The 21,768-nt window shown below is 37.6% G+C and overlaps 1 protein-coding gene across 4 annotated transcripts; it reads left to right on the top strand.

The window, feature by feature from the left end:
* The first annotated feature begins 1,206 nt into the window (after positions 1-1,206).
* On the top strand, positions 1,207-21,517 carry LOC145482297 (ephrin type-B receptor 1-B-like). Of its 4 annotated transcripts, none has more exons than XM_081460956.1 (19): positions 1,207-1,899; positions 4,651-4,822; positions 8,130-8,218; positions 10,556-11,231; positions 12,460-12,612; positions 12,877-13,712; positions 14,055-14,124; positions 14,453-14,567; positions 14,760-14,791; positions 15,035-15,172; positions 15,465-15,529; positions 16,145-16,250; positions 16,596-16,657; positions 17,267-17,365; positions 17,788-17,898; positions 18,131-18,280; positions 18,501-18,545; positions 18,738-18,886; positions 19,588-21,517. In XM_081460956.1, the coding sequence occupies exons 2-19, from the start codon at positions 4,750-4,752 to the stop codon at positions 19,826-19,828; spliced, it is 3,210 nt and encodes a 1,069-aa protein (XP_081317082.1). In that variant the 5' UTR covers positions 1,207-1,899; positions 4,651-4,749; the 3' UTR covers positions 19,829-21,517. The 4 variants fall into 4 exon arrangements, with proteins under 4 accessions (XP_081317082.1, XP_081317081.1, XP_081317084.1 ...); XM_081460955.1 differs by having other exon boundaries at positions 4,648-4,822; XM_081460958.1 differs by lacking the exon at positions 1,207-1,899 and having other exon boundaries at positions 2,672-4,822; positions 12,877-13,230; positions 13,504-13,712.
* The last annotated feature ends 251 nt before the right edge of the window (positions 21,518-21,768 follow it).

Raw genomic sequence — 21,768 nt, 5'->3', positions numbered from 1 at the left:
TATTATTATTATTATTATATAGACATACTGATAACGGCGTTTTTGACGATTTTGCAAATGGAGCATAAGCTATTTTGAATCCCAACTAGTATGAGGCTGACCAGTTGGCTATTTGCACAACGCGGTCGAGGAGTTGAACAAATCCAGATAGCGGTAGGGAGGAGGATTTGAACCAGGGACCTCCAGATTTCAAATCCAACGCAAATCTGTAAGCGGCTAGTACAAATAATATAACTGAACGGAGATATCCGCAGTCAGTACGAATGCACTTGAAGGTTATTGACGTCGGTCATCCGAGGCCTTTCAAAGATCCGAACATTTTCGAACATCTCCGACAATTACCCGAACCCTTCCGCACATCTTTAAAGATTTCCGAAGATCATCCGAAGCTTGCCGAAGACTTCAGAACATTGTCAGAAGTTTTGCGGATAATTTCGGAAATTTTCGAAATATATTTGGAATACCTAAACAAACGATGTGTAGTGTATTATTATCAAGTAATCAGATGATAATTCTCGTGCAATTTGGAATAAATAAACTAAGACTTTTCCAAAGACTACAAATTGCGCTCGCCAGTAAAATTTACTTGTGTTTATTTATTCCAAATTGCACTCGATATCATATGACTACCTACGCTTATCAGAAACAGGGCTGGCCTGCGACTTCGAAGACTGGCGTGCCCAACGTGGGAGATATATATGGTTCTCTAGAATTACTTGCATTTACAGCCTGCTTTCTTAAGATAACGAATTATGTCTGCTTGCCGGCTTTTTTTAAATAAAGTCATTAAAAACAGATTTCCTGATTCTTGTTTCTTGATAGAACAACAAACGTATTGTCACAACAGAGAGGTCCGTTGTTTGCCTTTTAATTTTATGAAACATTCTTCATGTTCTTTTCGCAATACACTTCAACGAAGGAAGGCCAGAAGTCTTGAAAAGGGCGAAACTTCACAGAATTGCGAAAGGGCTTAAAATCATGACTGAACGTTAATTGAGTTCGCTTTCAGAGGAAATTAATTTTTCGAACAGTGTCTGAAAACATTACGCTAGCAAGGGCTTTAATCCCGACAAAAAAATTGATCTGCTTTAGTTTGCCCTTCCAGATGAAGCCAAAGATTATTTTATTAGCCTCACTTGTGACCTCGTTATCCAAACAAATGATAGAAAGACTAAAAAGAGGGCGATCTTGATAAAATTTCCTGGTGTACAAAACATTTTCTCCCAGTGTCTCGGAATTATAAGTGAAAAATGAACAATTATTGTAAAGCAGGAGGACCGTTCATCACAGACTCAATGAATGAGAGTAAGCAACTCAAAAACACTCTGTTACGACTGGAGTCTCAGACGATTGCTAAAAATTGTGCTCAAACCACACACCTGACACTATAGGAGAGCAAGATTTTTAAAGAAAATTGCATCTACGATGTACATTGTTACGTAGTGATTCAGAAAGCCGAGAAATGTTGACTTATGAGTCTAACATCTTCAATATCAGTGATAAGCGGTAATTGCTGATCTTATCTGATGAAGCCGGAGATTATTAGCTGTGTTATCTTTACAAAAACACACATCAATTCTACACGATATCAACATGGCGAAATCTACCAAAAATTCTTCGTCTCCTCCACCTCCATACATACACACTATATGTACCTCCTGAAGTGTTTTGAATTACCTTTAGTGTGAGAACTGTACTGCCGACAATCTCAAAATTGAGCTCATATGTGTTGAACTGATTTGTCTACATATATGTATGTATAATATTGAACTGATTTGTTCATATTGAACTGAATTCTTCACTTCCTAATCTTTTCCTATAGTCGCTATGGACGTCATTTGTCGAGTACTGTCTCGCGCTTATGAATCATAATTGACGCATCACTTCTCCTGTCTCCAGGTAGGTACGTTTCTTGTCTTAATACTTCACTTCCCAACAAAGATTTCCATTTCAGCCGCAGACGTTTATAGAAATGAGGTATCATAACTCTCATTACATTAGTGATCTCTGCAGTTGGATGAAGCTATCTATATGTGGTTAAAACTGTCTTTAAGCGGAAACACTGAGATAAATAGATATTTCAAAGCCAGTCATATATTATCACCTAAACTCAAAACATTTAGAAGTAGGTGAATGAAATCCTGTACGACTTTAATAAGGATCAATACATGATTCGTTAAATCTGTGCCACGTACCCTTAGCAGCGTAGAGAGTATATTATGTATGGTAAATAGAATATCGAGTCAAGTGCAGAGTGAGTACACTGGACTCCAGTTCATAAATCTTAATAACAAGAATGTGCAAAATGTGGGCCGATATCGGCAGAGTTAACAAAAATACATGATAGTTAGCCATATCATATCTAAAGCAAGAAGATGGATGGTCATAACCATGTGTCTTTCTGTGCGGTACGGTTAAGTTCATTTTTTCGAGCTTCCAAGTCTACGACTCTTTAGAAAGTCAGTACCTAGTAATCGTTGGGAGAAAAAGTATAAATTAAGGTCTGTGAATTGAGACAATCCTTTCAGCGTGCTTGTATATCTAAACGCTTACTCATTATCAAGCGCCCGGTTGACATAAGGTACACTAAGTACCAGTTTAAATCGCTATCTATAACGCGAAACGTTCCAAGCGTCAGGTCTCTCTTGGGGGTGGCGGAGGTGGCGGGGGGGGGGGGGGGTTTAACACCCGCTGCAGTGTTTAGCGTCAATCTCATCCTTTTTAATACGCGGCTCAAGCGTAATAACGGGTCATGCCTATGTTCAGCTATCTGACAAACTAGTTGACTTCTTTTTTTAATAATTAATCACAGATGTCAAACGAAACAAAAAACAACAAAGACAATCAGAAATCTGATGAGCATATTATTAACTTCATTTTAATACATAAAGCCTTACAACTGGGGTGTTAAAATGATGTCAAAGTATTTAACGCCAAAGAAAGTGTATGATACGATGACTCGTGTTACCAGCTTGGACCTCGTGGTGTTAAAATGATCTTTGCGACGATTTACTGAACTAAGTTGCTCAGCAGAGTGTATCAAAGCAAGTTATTTAAAAATTAAGGTGTCAAATCTCCCCAGGGGGGCATGTGTTACAAAAACTGTCTAAAATTTCAGACATTTTGCCAGGGGCTAGTACCCTGCTTAGCTGTGTCTCACACCCAATGAGTGGGTGGCAGGTGGTAGTAGAAGCCACGCCCTTAGCTCGTCGTAGGGTAAGAACTAAGTTTAAACCCCCTTAATGAGTGAAAAGAACGAAGTTAAATAGGATTTCCCAATGACATGCGCTAGCATTAGTTATATTCTCCTTACAACATAACTACCCAGCTGACCAGATGCTAAGGGAAACCAATGCCCATCAACTATCGGCTGAGCGAGTGCCTTGAGGAACCAAAAATACACACAGAAACATTTGAATAAGAAATAGTCGGCTGAAACAGTTGATGAACTGTGTCAGCAAAACAAAAGCAATGAACATACGTGCACTCTACGATAGAAGGTGGCTACCTTGTATTTCACATCTTCACCAGATATTTAATTTAGAAATTACCATCTAAACGTTACTGAACTAGAAAACAGCACAACAAAGTGAGTTTGAAGTCGGTTTATGTTTGGCCATTTACATGGTTAATTTCAGTTGGCATCTTAGGTTTGTATTATGAAAAGGCAGAAAGCTTTATTTGCCCACATGTGTAACTATTTGCCTTTGACTCAATTTTATTGAAAACTTTTCACTTAGAGTATTTGCACAGCTTAACTGCCCTTTACAGAGTCGGAGCTTAGAAGAGCTTAAACCCTCTTTTGTATTGCGTGCTTTTGCTATCAAAACATGAAATCTAGGTTTTAAATCGGAACTGTTAACCGCAGCAATTCCCTCCTCGTTTTTCTTTTTTAATAGCTTTCTTCCTCCACTGTCTCCGTAAATATTGGCCTCGAGCTATCTGATCCTTAAAATTTTAATCTCGTGGAACCTTTTAAGATATAACGAGGATTAAAACGCATTGGCGGAAATTTAAAAGCCCAAATGCGCAGCATATTTCATCAGAAGACGTCTTAATCTCACTTTTGTGGTTTGTCGCTAATACCGCTTGGGCTCTTCGTCTCGAGTGTCACAGATTCATCCCGGCGTGTGTCTGGTGATAAGATTAAAAGAAACGCATTCAAATTTCAGACAAAGAGCGAAAAGAGGCTACCCAATTTTACTAACTTTTATTTTACAGATAATCATTTATTCCCTTGGCGCCAGAACATGAAAGAACTATTGTCTTCAAGAATGATGATTAGAATTTTCATAAAATCAAAAACACACCTGCCCGAGGCAATTCACTTTAACTCTTCAATAATTGATGAATTCCAATTTCGCCAAATGTTTACGCGGCCATAGCGATCGAAAAGAACAATTAGGATCCAAAAGAAACAATAGAGGCTGAAAAACGGAGGATGTAATTGATTTTGAAGCATTACTGAAGCTGCCCAGCCCAAACAACGAAAAATTGGTCAAAGTCGGCGCCGTAAATGACAAGAAAGTGGCTTTAATATCAATGGATTTCATTTTCGAATCTCAGCAGAGGTAAAGGTAAAAGTAAATGTTACTTTGGTCAAGTCGCTCCACTTTGTAACCAGCGTGATTTTATGTTTATGTTTAGCAGTACGTCATTTCCGTATCATTCACTTCCGTTCTGATTGAGAAAGCCGCTGCACGATTCCAAACAGTTCGACGCGTGTCACAGAAATGAAGAAGATTGGACATGGCTTGGAAAAGTTGGATTTTCTTCGTTAAATTGGCCACGATTCTCTTCCGTATCTCAGTGGAAGATAGAGGTAAGAGAAGTTTTTCTCCTCTTTAGGAATTAAGCGAGTAAACTCAAATATTGCGGTCTCACGTGAAAACGAAAATTTTTCTGGTTTGCCAGTGGTTGTGGCGCTTGAGTGGAGGGGCACGATTTTGTCGGATTTACTTGTCCAGGAGGTAATAAATCGCTTTCAAAGGATGACCTCCTTTGGAGATCTCTGTCGCTGTATGCGTGACTTTCCCAACTCTATGTAGATCTGTCATTCGAACGCTTAAGGAATATTGACTGCGATGAAACGTAATCTAAGCAGCGATGATGCGTTGCGGTTGTTCTTTCCCAATGGGTGGTTACTACTGTTTACTTCGGCTACAAAAACACGGATAAGGCGAGGCTATCAAAACCAGTTAGAGACCAGACCCGATAACGGCGTATTCGCTTAATTTTAAGCGCTATTAGAGAGGAGAGTCGAAGGAAGTTTCTTGAATTACGTTCCAGAGATTCGTCCGTCTGCTGATCAGAAATCTATTTCTAAGAAAAAGAAAAGTTCTACCACACTTCCATCGCATGTAAATGGCGTTTTCCAGTGAAAATATGTAATGTGAATTTTTTTTTAGCTTTGTTTGTAAAGTGTGGCCGCTTTATTTTCAAATCGCACGCCCAAAACTCAAATAATTTGGAAACCTGACACGCCACATTTGAGACTCTTTTTAAGTGGGGTAGGTTTCTTCGATATTCTGCTATTTGCCCAGCAATTAGCACGTCTAACATTTAACTTCCGATCAGCGTTGGTGTTCCCTTTTGCGCTGCGAAAAACCTACCTAGGGAAAGTTTGAATTTAGATAATTTTCGTTTTATTTAACGTAATGCATTGCTGTTCATAAAAGGTTGGATAACCGTACAACTACACCTTTTATGTCTTTAATGGTTCGCAGCTTGAGATTATTCTGCTAATGATCTCACTACTCTTAAATGTTTCGAACGCAATTCGAAGTTACGACGATTTCTTTATTTCCAAGACAAATGAAACGATTCTTTACTTTTCTAATGTCACTTACTCGTAGAGGTAATTGAAAAAATGATGACTTTAACAGAAACATGTCTGTTTCTTTTGTCGTTGACTGTGTCAGGCTGGAAAGAGATTTGCATACAAGCTGCAATCGAAGCATAAATGTTTTGCTTGATGGGAAGAGTGCAAATTCGTAAACAACACTTAAAGAAGGTTCGGATTTAACAGCTGTTTCCAAAAGATGTTTACAACAATTGACATTTATTGCTGGCATGGTTCGTCATTTGATGAAATGTTTTCTGTAGAAGTTTTTCACCCCAGCGTGGAGCGGGTTTAATCCGTGCGCGGAAAAGACCAGAATTCTGTAATAAACAGGAAAGTTGTCGCTAATGCAAATACAAGATGAAAGCAATATTATATGCAAATCGATTTCAGGAAGCATTATCTTTTTTAAGCCTTTAGGGGTAAAAGTGTTATTTCCTTTATCAACTTCAGTTCACCGAAGTTAGGTCTTGGTTAAAAGTAAATACTTTTAGTGGAGTAAAGTAATTAAATTACCACCCGAACAAAATTAATTATCATTGTACACCAGTCATACGGGTTTAAAACAATTTAATTTTTGCATGGGTTCGGTGTCCTGAGATCAGAAGAATTTTTTTTCCGGTTTTGAGTCTTGTTTAATCAGTAGCGATGTTCAGTATTATCTTCAGAACATCTTTAATACAAGCCATACATTTGGAGTCTGGCTGACTCACAGAGAAGGCTTCAATATGCTGTAGTTTGGGGTCACAGTAGGAGTTGCACAATAATTTGGTTTTTCTTTTCTGTTGAGTCACAGAATGGATTTTTACTTCACTGCACACAAATACATGGAGTACTTGGGAACAACAAATCTTGTTCCAAACTTTTTATAAAGTAAACATTATGATTCACGGAATTATATTTTTTGTTTGGTGTATAAAATAGTCACGTTGAAAATCATAAGACACATTTTTGTTTTTTAGTTTAGTGTTTAATCTGTATGATTTCCCAGCATGATAAAAATAAGTGATAAATGTATTAACTTCTTACTTGATAAATCTTAAATTTCTTGTAGAATATAGATCAAGCTAGTCCTTCAAGTATCATAAATAAACCATTGTGAATCTGAAACTATGCTTAATCTTCTTTACTAATGTCTTCCACTTAACTCATTTTACCACAACATGTATATGAGACCCATCTCTATGTTGTTTTTAGTTATGCTTCTTAATTCCTTGCTAGAAGAGGCTCTTTTCCAACACCAGGAAAAGAGCCTCTGCTAGCAGGGAAGCCTTCTTAATATGGCTCAATACAGATCTGTGAATATGACAGTCTTGTCATAATTTTTGAAGAAAAAACACTGTGAGCTCCCTTGAGAACTTTTTCCTTTTCCAAAACCAAAAAATATATATTTATCCCTTCATTTCTTAACTATTGGTATCCCTATTTGTCAGTAGAATGACAGGACTGGTAGGTTTACTAATACTCCTGGATTAGATACCTGGGCCTGGTTGTTTGAAGCCTGATTAAGCTAACCCAGGATTAGTGAGAATTTTGATTTGAGTTTTGTAACTTTTTGGTGAGGGTTTCTGTGTATACTGTTTTGTCCTTCAGTTTTGAGCTTGACCAAGCTCAAACTACACGAAATGTAAGCAGTAAAGAACATTTTTATGCAAAAAAATTAATACTTTGGTTAACTTTTAATCCTGGGTTAGTGTTAACAGGCTTTTGAACAACCCTGCCCTGGTCATTGCTGGGTCTTTTCCAATAGTTTGGTCAGCCTACCCTATCAATTGTGTTTCTCATTTATCTTTGCACGCAGAGCTAAAGTTGCTGTGCGTGTGTGCCTAAAAAACTCACATGCTCAGAAACACAGCAAATGTAACGTAGCAAGATCTTGGTGGTTGACTTCATCTCCCAATAACAATTAGATTTTCTCTTTCTTGTTTGACTAAGTGCAACTCATCTAAACAATCGTACATATAATCTTTTTTTCCACATGCCATAGTGAGCATACACCTGTAGCTGTGTGTCGTTTCAGTACTACATGTATTCATTCAAAGAAGGCTTAGTTTTACCAAAAGTATTTGCCAATATTGATACAAGCTCTTCAGCATGGTGTAAATGTTATGCGGTTGATAATCTTCCAAGCCAAAAGGGAAGTCTGCTCACAGTACATGTATGTTGAGCAGACAGCTGATGAGAACAAATAAACCCTGTACTTGAGGATGTACCATTATTGCTCGTGCAAGGTTCAGGTCTCAACTTGTTGCTAACTGGATATGAAATTCTATTTTAATGCTCACAGCCATCTTGCTAGAAAGACCTACACCTGGTGTGACTGGTCCACAGAGCTGGTACTGGGAGACATCACATAGTGAGGGCCATGGATCAGGGGTAATTAGTTGCATGCACTGATCTATGTATGTTCATAACTCAATTAACTTTTTAAGGCCGCTTGTTTTCACTAGTGAAGGAGTCGTAGTCAGAGTCGTAATCAAACCAACCAAGTCAGAATCAGAACACCCATTCCACTTAAGACCCTTTCGCTTACGATTCAGTGAAAACTATAAGTAGATTGTCAGAGTCAGAAGCAAAAGTGGAAGAATAAACCAATCACTTGTTTGGTTCCTGGCCTTGTGATTGGTTGGTTCTTCCACTTCTGCTTTCAACTATGACAATCTAGTTTTCACTGGACTGTAGAACGTAAAGGACAAATATGTAAATTGAGTTGGAAGAAATGGAGACATTCTGATTCTTCCAACTCTGACTCCGTTGAGCTTATGACTCTGCTTATGCCTCTGATTTTTGATTTTCCTATTATTATTATTATTATTATTATTATTATTATTATTATTATTATTATTATTATATTGGCCTCATGGTTAGTGTGCTCGACTCCGGATTAAGTGGTCTGGGTTTGAGCCCCAGCAGGGGGTATTAAGATACTTTAATCTCACAGTGCCTGTCTCCACTCAGGGCCGGGTTGTTCAAAGCCTGATTAAGCTAACCCAGAATTAATGAGAATTTTCTTTTCAGTTTTGTATTTTTTTGGTGAGGTTTTCTGTTTGTAGTGTTTGTCCTTCAGTTTTGAGCTTGACTAATCTCAAACTACACAAAACATAAGAAATGAAAAACAGAAAAATGGTTACTTTGGTTAACTGCTAATAATCCTGGGTCAGGGTTAACCAGCTATCAAACAACCCAGCCCAGGTGTACAAATGGGTACTGCAAATTTTTCAATGCTGGGGGTAACCCTGCAATGGACTAGCATCCCGTCTAGAAAAAAAAAAATATTCCTAGTCACTTCATGCTACAGAAACTGGGATATGCTCCAGCCTGATGGGTCACTTGGCTTATATGCAGACTTTACCTTACCTACAGTATTACATGTATTGTTATTATTACTATTATAGCTGTAATAATAATAATAACAATGACAATGACAATGACAATGACAATGACAATGACAATGACAATGACAATAATAATAATAATAATAATAATATATTATTATTAACATAACTATTGTTGTTATTATTATTACTACTATTATCGTTACCAAGGCTTCTCAGCAGTACAAAGTAAAATATAGCTCTCAGAAACCACATGATGTGTTTGAAAATTCATATATAGCATTAAACAACATATGTTTTGGATGAAACATCATCCATCATCTGTTTACAAGAATACCTGAGAAAATAGGTAATAAATGGTTAACAGTGTGTAATGAAAATAAGAATATTTTAAGGATTAAGTGGTGAAACAGAAAAAGTGAAAACAACTAACTGCTCATTTTCTAAGTTATTCTTGTAAAATGATGATGGATTATCTTCCCTCTGAAACATGTCTTGTTTATTACTTAATAATACTTATAATGCTTCTCTTGTATTTTCTATCAATACTAGTTATTTTTACCATTGAACCTTTGAAATGTAATTTGGGAGAAAGTATATTTTTTGAATATTACACGTTCGCAGAACAAGTATATTTTTAAATGTCTCTTTATACAAAAATGCGTTATTTTTGATCCACAACAAATTTGGGAATAAAAAATGTCTTTTGAGAATTTTTTGAGTGAAAAACTTTGCAGTGCTTTTCATAAGTTTTTAAAACTTTAGGAAACATTGAGAAGGAAGCCATTAAAGCACACTCAATTGATGTGCCAATCACGTGGGTATCCAGTTGCAGGTATCCACTCACAAAAAGTTCAAATTGGATACCTGTAAATTGGACACCCACATGATGGCACACTGGTTATGTGACAAATAAGCACTCAGAGAACCAATCACAATTGAGAATTTTGTTATAGATCTGATTATTATAATTATTATTGTAACAGTTGTTGTTGCTACTTGGGTACATGTATACTTTTTGGCTGCATTTCTTCTTGTCTTTTGGTGCCATGGATGAAGATTTTCATGTGATGCTGACCCTGACGCTGTTGTGTGGGGATCAGGCAATAGCCTCATTAAATTCAGAACACAGTCATCAGGCTGAAAGCTAGGATTCATCCAACCAATGAGATCTGATTCTGATCCCCATTGACTATCGTTAACATCTTACAACTGTGACATCACTTTGAATATGCTGTTGGCCTTGTAGAAAATGGAAAACTACAATGTGGTTTTTAAGTTGTACATGTAGGATTGTATTCATTTGAAAGTAAGAAAAGACTCCATGAACAAAATATATTTTTAAGTTGCTGATGTGTCTTTTAATCTCTTCTTTTAGTGGTCAACCTCTCACTCTGACAGTGGAACATTTAGATATACTGTCTGTGACATTGGTGTACAACAGCCAAGCAACTGGATATGGAGTTATGGCATTGATCACAACAAACTTAAAAGAATTGATATTGCAATCAACTACTCAATGAAACGATGTGCATCGTATGACGATGCTAATGTAAGAAAATTCTGCTCTGAAAGGTTTGATGTTTATGGTTATCAGTCAAATCAGGAACCAAATAATTCATATTCTGATCCGAGAAATGGACACTACAGCAAAATGGAAACAATTTCATTACCAAGTAATTCATCTAACCAGTCTGTCAGTGTACAAAACATTGCAGAGATGTCCCTTTTCATCAAGGAAAGAACTTCAAAAGTCTTCCTTGCTATTCATGACCAAGGAGCTTGTCTTGTGGTAAACTCCATTGTGGTGACATATAATGTTTGTCCAAGGAAGACTTTACCTGATAGTCTTGTATTGTTGCCTCAGACAATTGCTCCAGTTAATGAATCTAAAATTGTAAAAGTTATGGGTAAATGTGCAGCCAATTCAGAACCTACCGCACCAGAATTGGGTGCCAACTGTGGTAGCAGTGGAGAGTGGGTCAGAGGAGATGTTTCTACAGGTGAATGTCTTTGTATAGCTGGACGGGAGAAAGTTGCTTCTGAATGCCAAGGTATGTAGTGGTCGTTGATTACTTCCAAACAGTTAAAAACTCACCTTTTTCATTCCAGCGTTTTTATCATAATTTTTAGTGCAGTAGATCTTTTTCATCACTATTTTGATCTAGTATTTTAATTATTTATTGTTTCCTGTTTTCCATTTTACTGTGTGAATTTACCTCATTACTGTAATTTTTACCCTTTTTACTAACTTTATATTGCGAAGCGCATTTGAACATTACTTTATGGAATTAGCGCCATATAAATATATTGTATTATTATTAGTATTTATCCAAATGCGGTCGATGAGTTTAATTTCTCTGCTTCTGACGTGTAACCTGTAGTTTAGCCAGTAGTGTTAGACAAAATAGCTTTCAATGAGACATTTGAAGATTGCACTATAACCCTACAAGTCTTAACTTACAGCTGTAACTTACCGCCGATGACCCGGGAAACGGCCTTCAACAATAAAATTATTATTAATGTCAAATAAAGAGCTTATCAGGTTTTAAATTGTTTGCAGACATAGGGATGACCCTTGTGGATCATTTACAATACTGTATACTTTCGCCCATTGTTATCTGTGAATACCTTCCAGTTCTATCAGAAATGTCAGAAATGGCGGTTATGAAATGTCTAAAGATAAGCTAAACGAGTTACTGTAGATAACGTACCTCCCGCAGGCTTGTGATTCTTCATAATAATTATTAGATAGCAATCGATAGATCTAATCTCAGCTAATTGGGATCATGAAATACCCGTGAAACGATGCCCAGATTCTACTCTAGGTGTTTCTTTCTACATCGTTTAAATCGTCACCATCACCGCCATATTACATGTGGATAGCAGCGAAAGAGCGATACCTCTTAAACGTAGCCGCTGACCGGCTCGTAAATGTTGGATGTATAGGGGATCTGTAAAGGGGGTTTTTTATACGTAAAGTTTATCTGGGCACATAGACCGGTCCTCTGGACTCAAATCTCTGTTTTAAGCAAAATAAAGAAACAACTTCAAAAGCTTTCTACAATTATGACTACGGTAAGTCCTTTGTTGAAGGCAGAGCAAACTGCAATTGTTTTTAGCGAAATTTAAGACGCAAACAGTACAAGTTGAAATAATCAGCCCGACTTTTTCAATTACGTTTCCATGGCTTAGTGCCTCGTTAACGCCATTATGTTTATTATGTAACAACGCAGATGTTCAGGCTCTCACATGGCTAACTTTCGTTACTTCTCTTCAAAGTGTGTACACTTGGCTATTTCAAAGACAAGCTTGGAAACGTTAAATGTTCCAAATGTCCAGAACATAGCGTCGCGGGCACAGGCAGGAAAAGTTGTAAATGCAAGCGAGGATTTTTTCGAGCGACGTGGGAACGTTTTTCAGATAATTGCACAGGTATTGTATTAAAACTTTGTGATTGTTTGTCTGCCTACTGTAGCTGGTTATAAGGCTGTGGGTCATTACGCCTTGGCGTGACTTAGGAGCTTGATCCCGCCAGCTTGAATTCCTTTGATGATCATTTACTTAACAATCCTTAAATCAGTGATTATTTTAACACGCGGGCTCCCTGTTAAAGTGCAAAAATTGGTGTGAATCTCTCTTGGTTAGAATGCCACTAATCAAAACCTAATGTGTATGCGTTATGCCTGGTCTCTTTAGGTATTCCTTCTGTGCCAAGACATTTACGAAAGTTGGACTTTAATCAGACAACAGTGAGCCTATCTTGGTCGCAACCTCGTCACCTCGGTGGCCGAAATGATTTATTTTATGAGATCGAATGCAAGATCGTGTGTCGGGAAGACGAATTAAGCTGCAGTCAAGACTGTGGAACACAAGTACTCTTTCTACCCAGACAAGGAAACTTTTCGCAAACCAAAGCGACTGTAACCAACTTGTTTCCACGAACGGGGTACATATTCAAGATATACGCAAAAAATGGTGTCAGTGCAGTAGCAGAGAAAGACGGATACTCTTCCAAGTTTGCGACATCAGAAGTCACTACGTTGGAATCAGGTATAGCGATCTCGTTGATTCGATCGCACTGTACTAGTGATCTTCATACGAGAAATTTTCGTTTCAGTAATTCCTTTCCCTTCCCTTGTTTATATCTTTGCTGTGTTACAACGATTCCCTTCCCTCTTTTTCTTCTTTCTTACGTTTACGTGTTTACCAAAATAATTACGCTTTGTTTGTATCTTTCCCATCTTCAGATAACGTTCTCATCGATATCTTTTCCCTTTCCCTCTTTTTTCTTACTCCTGAATCTTACGTTCGTTTATATTTTAGCTCCTGAAAAACCCGAGGTAACAATAAGGAGAACTGATAGCACCTCTGTGATTGTATCATGGACTCTAAACAATGGCAATGAAGGCATCCATTACTACCTTGTGACATACCGTAAATTATCAGATGGCTCAGATGAGCACACAATCAACACAACTCAAACTAAAATCGAAATAACTGGACTTGAACCTGGTGTTGAGTACGAATTCGAGGTGAGTGTCCAGTCAGTTGTGTGATTGTCCAGTCAGTTGTGTGAGTGTCCAGTCAGTTGTGTTCTCAGCTACATTCGACTGAGTTAATTTTTGAAACATAAACCGAAAGACAATCAAAAGGACAACAAGAGGAAAGGATCTTGTTTTTTTGTTTTTTTGTTTTTTGCTTTTTTTTTTAAAACTTTGGATTTTAAGGGTGCCATTTTCTTCTTACATGTACGTCTGGCGTTACCAACAATCACAGAGGAGTCCAAAGCAACTCTGCGATCTTAAGTGTTTATCTTCAGGTTTTTCCTTATCTGGTTTCAAGAATAATGAAGTTCCACTACTTATTGGTTTTAGGTTGTTGCAAAGAACAGCATGGGATTTGGCCCGAAAAGTGAAGAAGCCAAAACGCAAGGCAAAAAAATAGGTAAAAACCATTTGTGTGCTGCCCTGAATATTTCTTTCATTCTTCGGATGACAAATGCAAGTTTTTTCTTACTTGTACTCCCCATATATCTTATAATGGCATTAACCTACTTGCATTATATCATGAGTAGCGCTCTTTTATTAGCTAGGCTTCTCACTGTCTATTCTGCTGTACATAATTTTATAGTCTCTAGCTTAGCAGTGTGCGGTTGCTAAAAAGTGGCGGCCGCTTCTTTGCGTTTTCTAATTGTCTGTGAAGTGGATTTATATAATTCACATGTCGAGTTTTGAAAGATTCATGCTGGTGATTATGGTTCATTGTGTTGTAGTCTCAAAATTTGATGACAAGAGGAAGCTTTGGCTTTTGATTGCTGTGGCCGCAGGAGGCACCATCTTCATTCTGGTTATCATTGTTATTATCACAGTGGTTATTTCAAAACGGAGGTAATGGATCTTTTTTAATGTTATAAGGTGTAATATTTAAGTGCTCGACTGAACTTTTTTTGTAACTGAAGTCTTAATTTTCACCTGATCAGTTGCGAACATGAGTTAACGTCCGAGTTTGAGCTCTTGCCTTGCCTCTGCTGTTATGTTCTTAATGACAACTCCTTTTATTGCTGTTCTGATTCCTTGCAGGAAATTCCGGAAACGAGCTACCACATTTGAAGGTCAGTCTGAATATTTATTCACATGAGCGATTTCAGTTGGACTAAGAGGAAATGTTCACTTAATTTTAGCTTTACTGTAAATTGTTAGCTAGGGAGTGACAGACCGTTTGCACTGTTTTGTGATATTTTTTTGTCTTGCTGTTATTTCCGGTACCAGTACCACTAATATCATTTAAATTGACACCGTATTAACTTATCAGTCCGTTAATAATTTCATTGTTTGATTTCTCCTTATTTCTGTAGCAACTGAGCTTTTTGCTAATCATGGACTGAGTCAATACGTTGATCCCAGTAACTATGGTGATCCGATGGAAGCTGTCAAGACGTTCGCTGCTGAGATTGACAGATGTCATATCAAGTTAGAGTGTGCCGTTGGTGGAGGTTTGTACTTACTCAGTGGATTAATCATTTTCAAAGCAAAGGAAATTTATTTTAGTTCATTCTTCAGTTACACATTCTCCACAAACCGTGTGTTTATAACTAAACTTTTACAAGACCCAGAGAATGTTAAAGTTGCCTTCCGGATCGCCAAAAGTTTTGAGTATGGTATTTGGAGAATTATTCCCTAATTTCTGAGGCTTTTTTTAAACTCTCCTGACCTTTCTGCTTGACTATGCCGCATATATTGTAGAAAGGAATGTAGATATTCTCTTTTCATCTTCTCTATCGGTAGGCGAGTTTGCTGAAGTTTTCAAGGGATTATTTGAAGACTCTATTGTTGCAGTGAAAATTTTAAAGGTATGCTGTGAATGTGTTGATTTTTGTTGTAATTTGATTGGTTTTGGCTTTGATGCTAAGGAAACTTTCGATTTGTTTCTATTAAACAAGTACCGGTAGATAATGAGCTCGAGATTTCTATCACGAGATTGCTATGACGAGGGCGCTGCCCGAGTCAACTATCACGATCAGAAATAGAGAGCGAATAATCTAATTGTTTTAGTATAAATGTACTAGTCGATCTTTCAAACTTTATCTAAATCCTCTTCTAAGACACTTCGAAAACGTTAATAAGCGGTGGTCATTTTGTTATCCAGGGCACACTGTTATGCTACTCACTATCTATCACAGAATAGATAGTGAGTAGCGTAGCCAATCAGAGAACGGCATTCGTGATAGAACGCTAGTAGATTTATACTAACAAGTGAGTTAAACAGAGTTGCGAGAATCAGAGAAATGGTCAGTTGCGAGAATTTTTCCGCGCTTACGACCACTAACAATTTAATTTGTCGCTTGTTCTGAGTTTACAATATTTGCTTAGAGTCCAGTGATTGCTTTGGGCCTATAGTTTTTGGTTATCGTTTTAAAATTGAACACTTTCTTACTTTTAAATGCTTGTTTCTTTGGTTTCATCAGCAAGGTGCTACATCCAAGACTAGAGATGACTTCATTTCTGAGGCCTCCATTATGGGTCAGTTTAAGCACCCAAATGTCATCCAGTTGATAGGCGTCATAACAGTCAGTAAGTGTGCAAGAAGTTTGTATTTATTTCCGTTTTATACCTGATTGTTAATCTTTGTGAGATCAGAAGTTCAACTGCTTAGCATGGTTGAGTTTTGAACGGCAAATCAAGGATAGCTACCCTTCTGGAACGATTTTTAGCTGCTAGATTTTCACCTATCAAACTTACATGCAGTTATTTTTCCTTTAGTCCTCTGCGTCACACATGGCCTAGATTGTATAGAAAGTCTCCCCTCACCCAGCTACCTTACAGCTTCTTCATACATGCATGCACTAAAAAGTAAAACTTATCTGTGAGAGTCCGCGCTTTTATGACAGTTCCGTATTCTGGTTTGTTAACTTTAAGGTCGACCCATGATGATTATAACAGAGTTTATGGATGGTGGATCTCTAGATACGTTTCTCAAGGTACGGAATGCTCATTGATAGTCCTTGTTCGTTTTTTCGTACATATATTATAAATATATATTATAAATATATTTATAATTTATTTTATTTATTTTATGTGTCCCCTATTAGTAGAGGGTTTTTTATCCTCGGCTAGAATGTATTTGACACATTAATAAAGTTATTGTTGTTGTTGTTGTTGTTGTTGTTGTTGTTGTTGTTGTTGTTGTAACACAGTGATATAATTTTTTGACATTTGTTGTGGAGACTTTTTTTTGACAAGCTTCAACCCAAAAATACTAGAACGATCATACTTGATTTTGATTCCGTTTTCTGTCTTGTTTTCTAGATTTTTTTTTAAACTTGTGTATAGCAGAACTATTATAATGTCTTCACCAGTCACACTTTGTCGTTTATGTTCACGTTAGGCAAGTCAGCTTTCCTCCTTGATCTTGTTCAGCCGTTACGTTACAACGTGTTGCTTGACATGCTAGAACGTTCATGTATGTGCGACAACAGGTTACGCCTCATGGCAGTGCGCATCGAAAAGAGTGTTTAAATATAACTGAAACATAAAAAAACATTTATATTCCCGAGGCAAATCTTGCTACTCCGTTCTCCCTTTTTAAGAATCACGAAGACAAACTCACAACCCTACAGCTTATTGGCATGATCCGTGGAGTTGCATCAGGGATGGTGTACCTTTCAGCTATTAATTTTGTGCATAGGGTAAGTACCTGAGATTTGAAAAGTCAGCCCAGCATACGTGACAATACCTTAATCCTGTCACTGCGAAAGGCGATGAAATACCAAAGAGAAGAGATGAGATAAAATGTGGTTTGTCCTGTTTTGTCTCATCTTGCAGATTTATCAGCTTACGTTTGCACGCATGCGTGATTGGAAATCTATGTTGTCCTGCCATTTGTGCCATATAATATTTTGCTTTCTTTGTATTGTTATTATTTTTACTGTTCTCTAATATATTTTGACGTTACACATATCTCTTTGTATATCATATGTTTTTGTCTTTATTTAAATTTGCTCTGCCAGTTAGAGCTGTGCTAGCAAATGAAATAAACTATGAATGGTATCATCCTCTAAAAGTCAAAGTTAGCACCCTAACTTTTCAAGGTTGTTTATCTTTTTTTTAGGACCTTGCTGCTCGAAATGTTTTGGTTGGCGAGAACATGGTTTGTAAAGTATCAGACTTTGGACTGTCAAGAGAGTTGGAAGATAATCCTGATTCCGAGTATCAGACTCAGGTAATTTATCTCAAATCTACTTCCCCAGAAGACCGCACGGGGGAATCATTTTTGGTTCTTACAGAGATGCTGCCGGCTTACATGAGCTAACATGTCGATACGTGCCTTGCTGTTTTAACACTTGCTCTCCTTGTCAACCAAAAAATCATTCCAAAACTTCCTGTTGGCTTGTTTGCTTATGTTTTTTAACTTACTTAGCGTGGTATAAACTGAAATTTTTGTGTCCCTCTAGGGCGGTAAAATTCCAATTCGATGGACAGCGCCCGAAGCGATAAGGTACCGGAAATTTAGTTCAGCAAGTGATGTGTGGAGCTTTGGAATAGTGATGTGGGAGACCATGGCATTTGGTGAGAGGCCATATTGGAACTGGAGTAACTTTGAGGTAACAAAATAAATATATTTTAAACTATTTTAATTGTTATTTCCTTTTCAACATAGATCGTTATGTGAGACACTGCATGTGTAATGGCTGGTGACCTGAAAAGCTGAAGGTTCAAAATGTGTTGATGATTCGATGACGATAAACAAGCCGGGATGTTTGAGAAACACGGATTTATCATGTGTTTTCATTGCTAATGTGCAGTCACTCGTTATCTTTACAGGTCATGGACAGAGTAGAGGGAGGCTACAGGCTGCCAGCACCTGTGGTAAGTATTTTACTTCTGAGTCTTGTTTAAGAACGTCAGCAGTTTGTTTGTAGTTTTCTTCGTGTTTCTTTATTTCTTTTTAAGTACAGTTTCCCTAGCCTGCGTGTTTCGCTACTCGGGGAAGAGGTGGTCAAAGAGTTGGAATAAAAAGGCGAGTTTATTGAAGTACATGGTTTGTCTCCATTTGTTTAGAAATGCCCGAAAATTCTGCATACAATTATGATGGATTGCTGGGACAAAGACAGGTCCAATCGACCGAAGTTTGAAGAAATTGTGAAGCGGTTGGATGAGCTTATCCGCACGCCGGAAATGTTAAATGACAGTCTAGTTTGCTATACAAGGTAAGAGGTAAAGAGGCTGTTGATAGTATTACGGGCGGCCTGACAGTTAGTGAGTGGAAGTTTATATTCAGTGCAGTCAGTATTTGAGGGATGGCCATTTTTCTCACGTTCTGGTCTTGGGGATTGACGCAAATTTATAGATAAAGGTAGCAAAAAAATGGATTGGAGGAGCTGAGAATGACGTTAATTAGTATCTGCGTTGAGGTGCACTGACGCACGACGATCCATGACCGGGAAATTATAATGAACCAATAGAGTTTATGTTCAGGTAAACTTGCTAGAAATAAAAAAATCTTACATGGCAAGAAATCTCGATAAAGCTTAGTTGTAAGTGTTCAAATTTCAGTGGGTTAACAGAGATTTTAGCCGGTCAAATTCTCCATTGTAGTCCGCAAAATGAGCCACAATGCCCGACAAGCTGATATATATCTGTTGTCACTTGTTATGCTGTGCTAGTAACTCTCCGGGTTCTGTGTATTAAAGCGCAGACAATTTCCATTTCCAACCAAGCCATTTACGAAAAGTCAGTTTTCTAAATTTTCCGTTAGTGGTCATTTCCTAAATTATTGTTTTGTGTATGTTAAATGACGTATTGCTATTACCTGGGAAATGAGTCTGTTATACTTAGTCGCGGTGGTTAACCGTCGCACGTGTGGAACAGAAGACGTCTTATCAATTGTAAACATACTGATCTCTTTCAGCGCCGTTTCAGCGGACTTCACCAAACTTAGTACGATCAACGAGTGGTTAGGCAGTATTCATATGGGACAGTATGCCGCGAACTTCAAGACTGCAGGCTTCAAGGACTTAACACAAGTAACATGCCTAAAAGACAACGATCTCAAAGAGATCGGGGTTACCCTGATAGGTCACAGGAACAAGATATACAAAAGCATCAAGTCCATGAGAAAGCATTTCGATAACATGCCTGAAGCGGTGTAAGACAGTAAAACATGGAGTCAATATTAAGTCAGACGGGATAAATATTACTTCATTAAATGGGAACCACAGAATGGTTTTTCGGGAAAAGGCGGAGAGGCCCAAAAGGGAAAGTCTGTGCTGCTTTCTGAGCCAAGATCAGCAGTAAGAATGGATGGAAGACTAAGGAGCGTCGTAAGATCTAATTTTGTAAATGGTTTAAGTTCACTGGAGAACTGTTATGGTCACATTATGGTAAAGCATTTCAATCAACCTTTGTGCCAACAGTTAGGTTGTGTTTTAACTTGCAAACACCGAAAAAATGTAATTTATTTTATTACGATCTTAAGGAGTGGATATGTCATTCCCTTTATTTTAATTTTTCCTTTTTAATTTTTCGCTTCTATTTATGAGAACGAAACGTGAAATCGAATAGAGAGGCAGTATTGAAAGCATGTACTTTAAAGAAAAGATTTCAAAGATAAGTTGTTCATTATACGTTAAATATCTAAACTTATTTAGTTTCCTGAACTGCATTCCAGTGATAACGACTTTGTTTCTCTTTAAGTTATAATTTGGATTTATTTAAACTTGTTGTTGGAAAGAGGTCGACCTTTTTAATTTATAGAGGTGTCTTCGGCCCTACCCTTTAGGGAGATTTAAAGGGATATTTTCCCCAGAGGTAGACTGAATGAGGGAGGTGTTGTTTCTGCAAGCAGTTCAGCAGAAGCTTGAAGTTTAAAAGCAGTTGCTAATTTCTTGATGACAAATTATTATTCCCTGGTCTCGGTCAATTTCATTTGTGCTGTTCAGTCTGCTGTGTGAAACCCCTCCCTTACCTATAAGGGGGAAATAAAGAGCTATCGTAGGACTCTCTACAGTCTCCTCCCTTGCCCGGTGTCCCCCTCCGGGGATGGCCACCAATGGTAAGTGCACTGCAGCTATTTCGAGAAAGCCTTTGAACAGGACAATGTCGCAAGGTAGCCTGGGACGGGTTGTTTCTTTTTTGTTTTTCGTTGTTAACCGGACATTGAAATTATTGTCGAGTCTTTTTACTCTTGACATAAGTGGCTATTGTCCAGGGAAGGGGGGCGGGCGGAGTTAAATGATAGACTTTGTTGAAGACGACATTTGTTGTATTTGAAGGGCTGGATCATCCGCAGATGACTATATTTAGATCATAAACGCTAGGCGGAGAGATTCAACTTTATGGGGAGGTATGGGTTGGGAGATCTTTGCTCTGTTAAACAGGCGTGTTTATACGGCCAAGCCGAATTGCTGTGTTCCATTACAACAGAGTAGAACACTTGTACTATAGCCCTTTTTGTGTTATTTAAGAAGTTTGTTTATCTATACGCGTTTTGAAAACCCGAAATTTCGAAATAACGATTCAAAATCTTCCAGCTGAAAATAGTTATAGTTATTTTACTGAGTAAGTAGACTTGTGTTTAAAGTACATTAAGTATATTTTAGGCTGAAAGAATTTACGAGCACCATGTTTCAGCTTCTTTGCTGATAGTTTTCTTGTCTGCTGTTTTATTTTCAGTACAGTATTTCATACACGTTTGTAATCAAACTTAACTGAGATAAGAATTGTAGCTGCGACACATTAGATAAGCTACTTAAACCTCGATTGGTATTTACAGTATTTTACTGTGAGTATATAAATTATTAAAGATTTTTATAAAGTAGTCTTGATACTTTCATCGACAATACTCTTGTACTGATGGTCTTGTTCTTGATGCTGGAATTTGAACGGTACTATCTATTTAACAATCATTCAACGAGCGCGTGATAGCTTCCATTTGGCTCGAAAATATGCTAGGATATTTGTCCGCGGACATTATCTGTACCGAGAAGAGAGCAGCGAACAGTAACATCCAAGGACAAATATTCCGCGCCAAATGAAGCGCTATCATGTTTATTGTCCTTCAACTGTTTTTCGCGGCACACGCAGTTTTCAA

The sequence above is a fragment of the Orbicella franksi genome, chromosome 3 (assembly GCF_964199315.1).
Source record: "Orbicella franksi chromosome 3, jaOrbFran1.1, whole genome shotgun sequence".
Classification (NCBI taxonomy): domain Eukaryota; kingdom Metazoa; phylum Cnidaria; class Anthozoa; order Scleractinia; family Merulinidae; genus Orbicella; species Orbicella franksi.
Note: the sequence above shows the minus strand (reverse complement) of the source record. Positions and strands in the feature narration are given on the sequence as shown.

Bases quoted from the DNA above. Each gene is read 5' to 3' on its own strand.
- LOC145482297 (XM_081460956.1), top strand. From the start codon at position 4,750: ATGGCTTGGAAAAGTTGGATTTTCTTCGTTAAATTGGCCACGATTCTC. The intron at 12,613-12,876 runs GTATTGTATTAA...TGGTCTCTTTAG, and splicing joins TTTTTCAGATAATTGCACAG to GTATTCCTTCTGTGCCAAGA. The intron at 16,251-16,595 runs GTAAGTGTGCAA...GTTAACTTTAAG, and splicing joins GATAGGCGTCATAACAGTCA to GTCGACCCATGATGATTATA.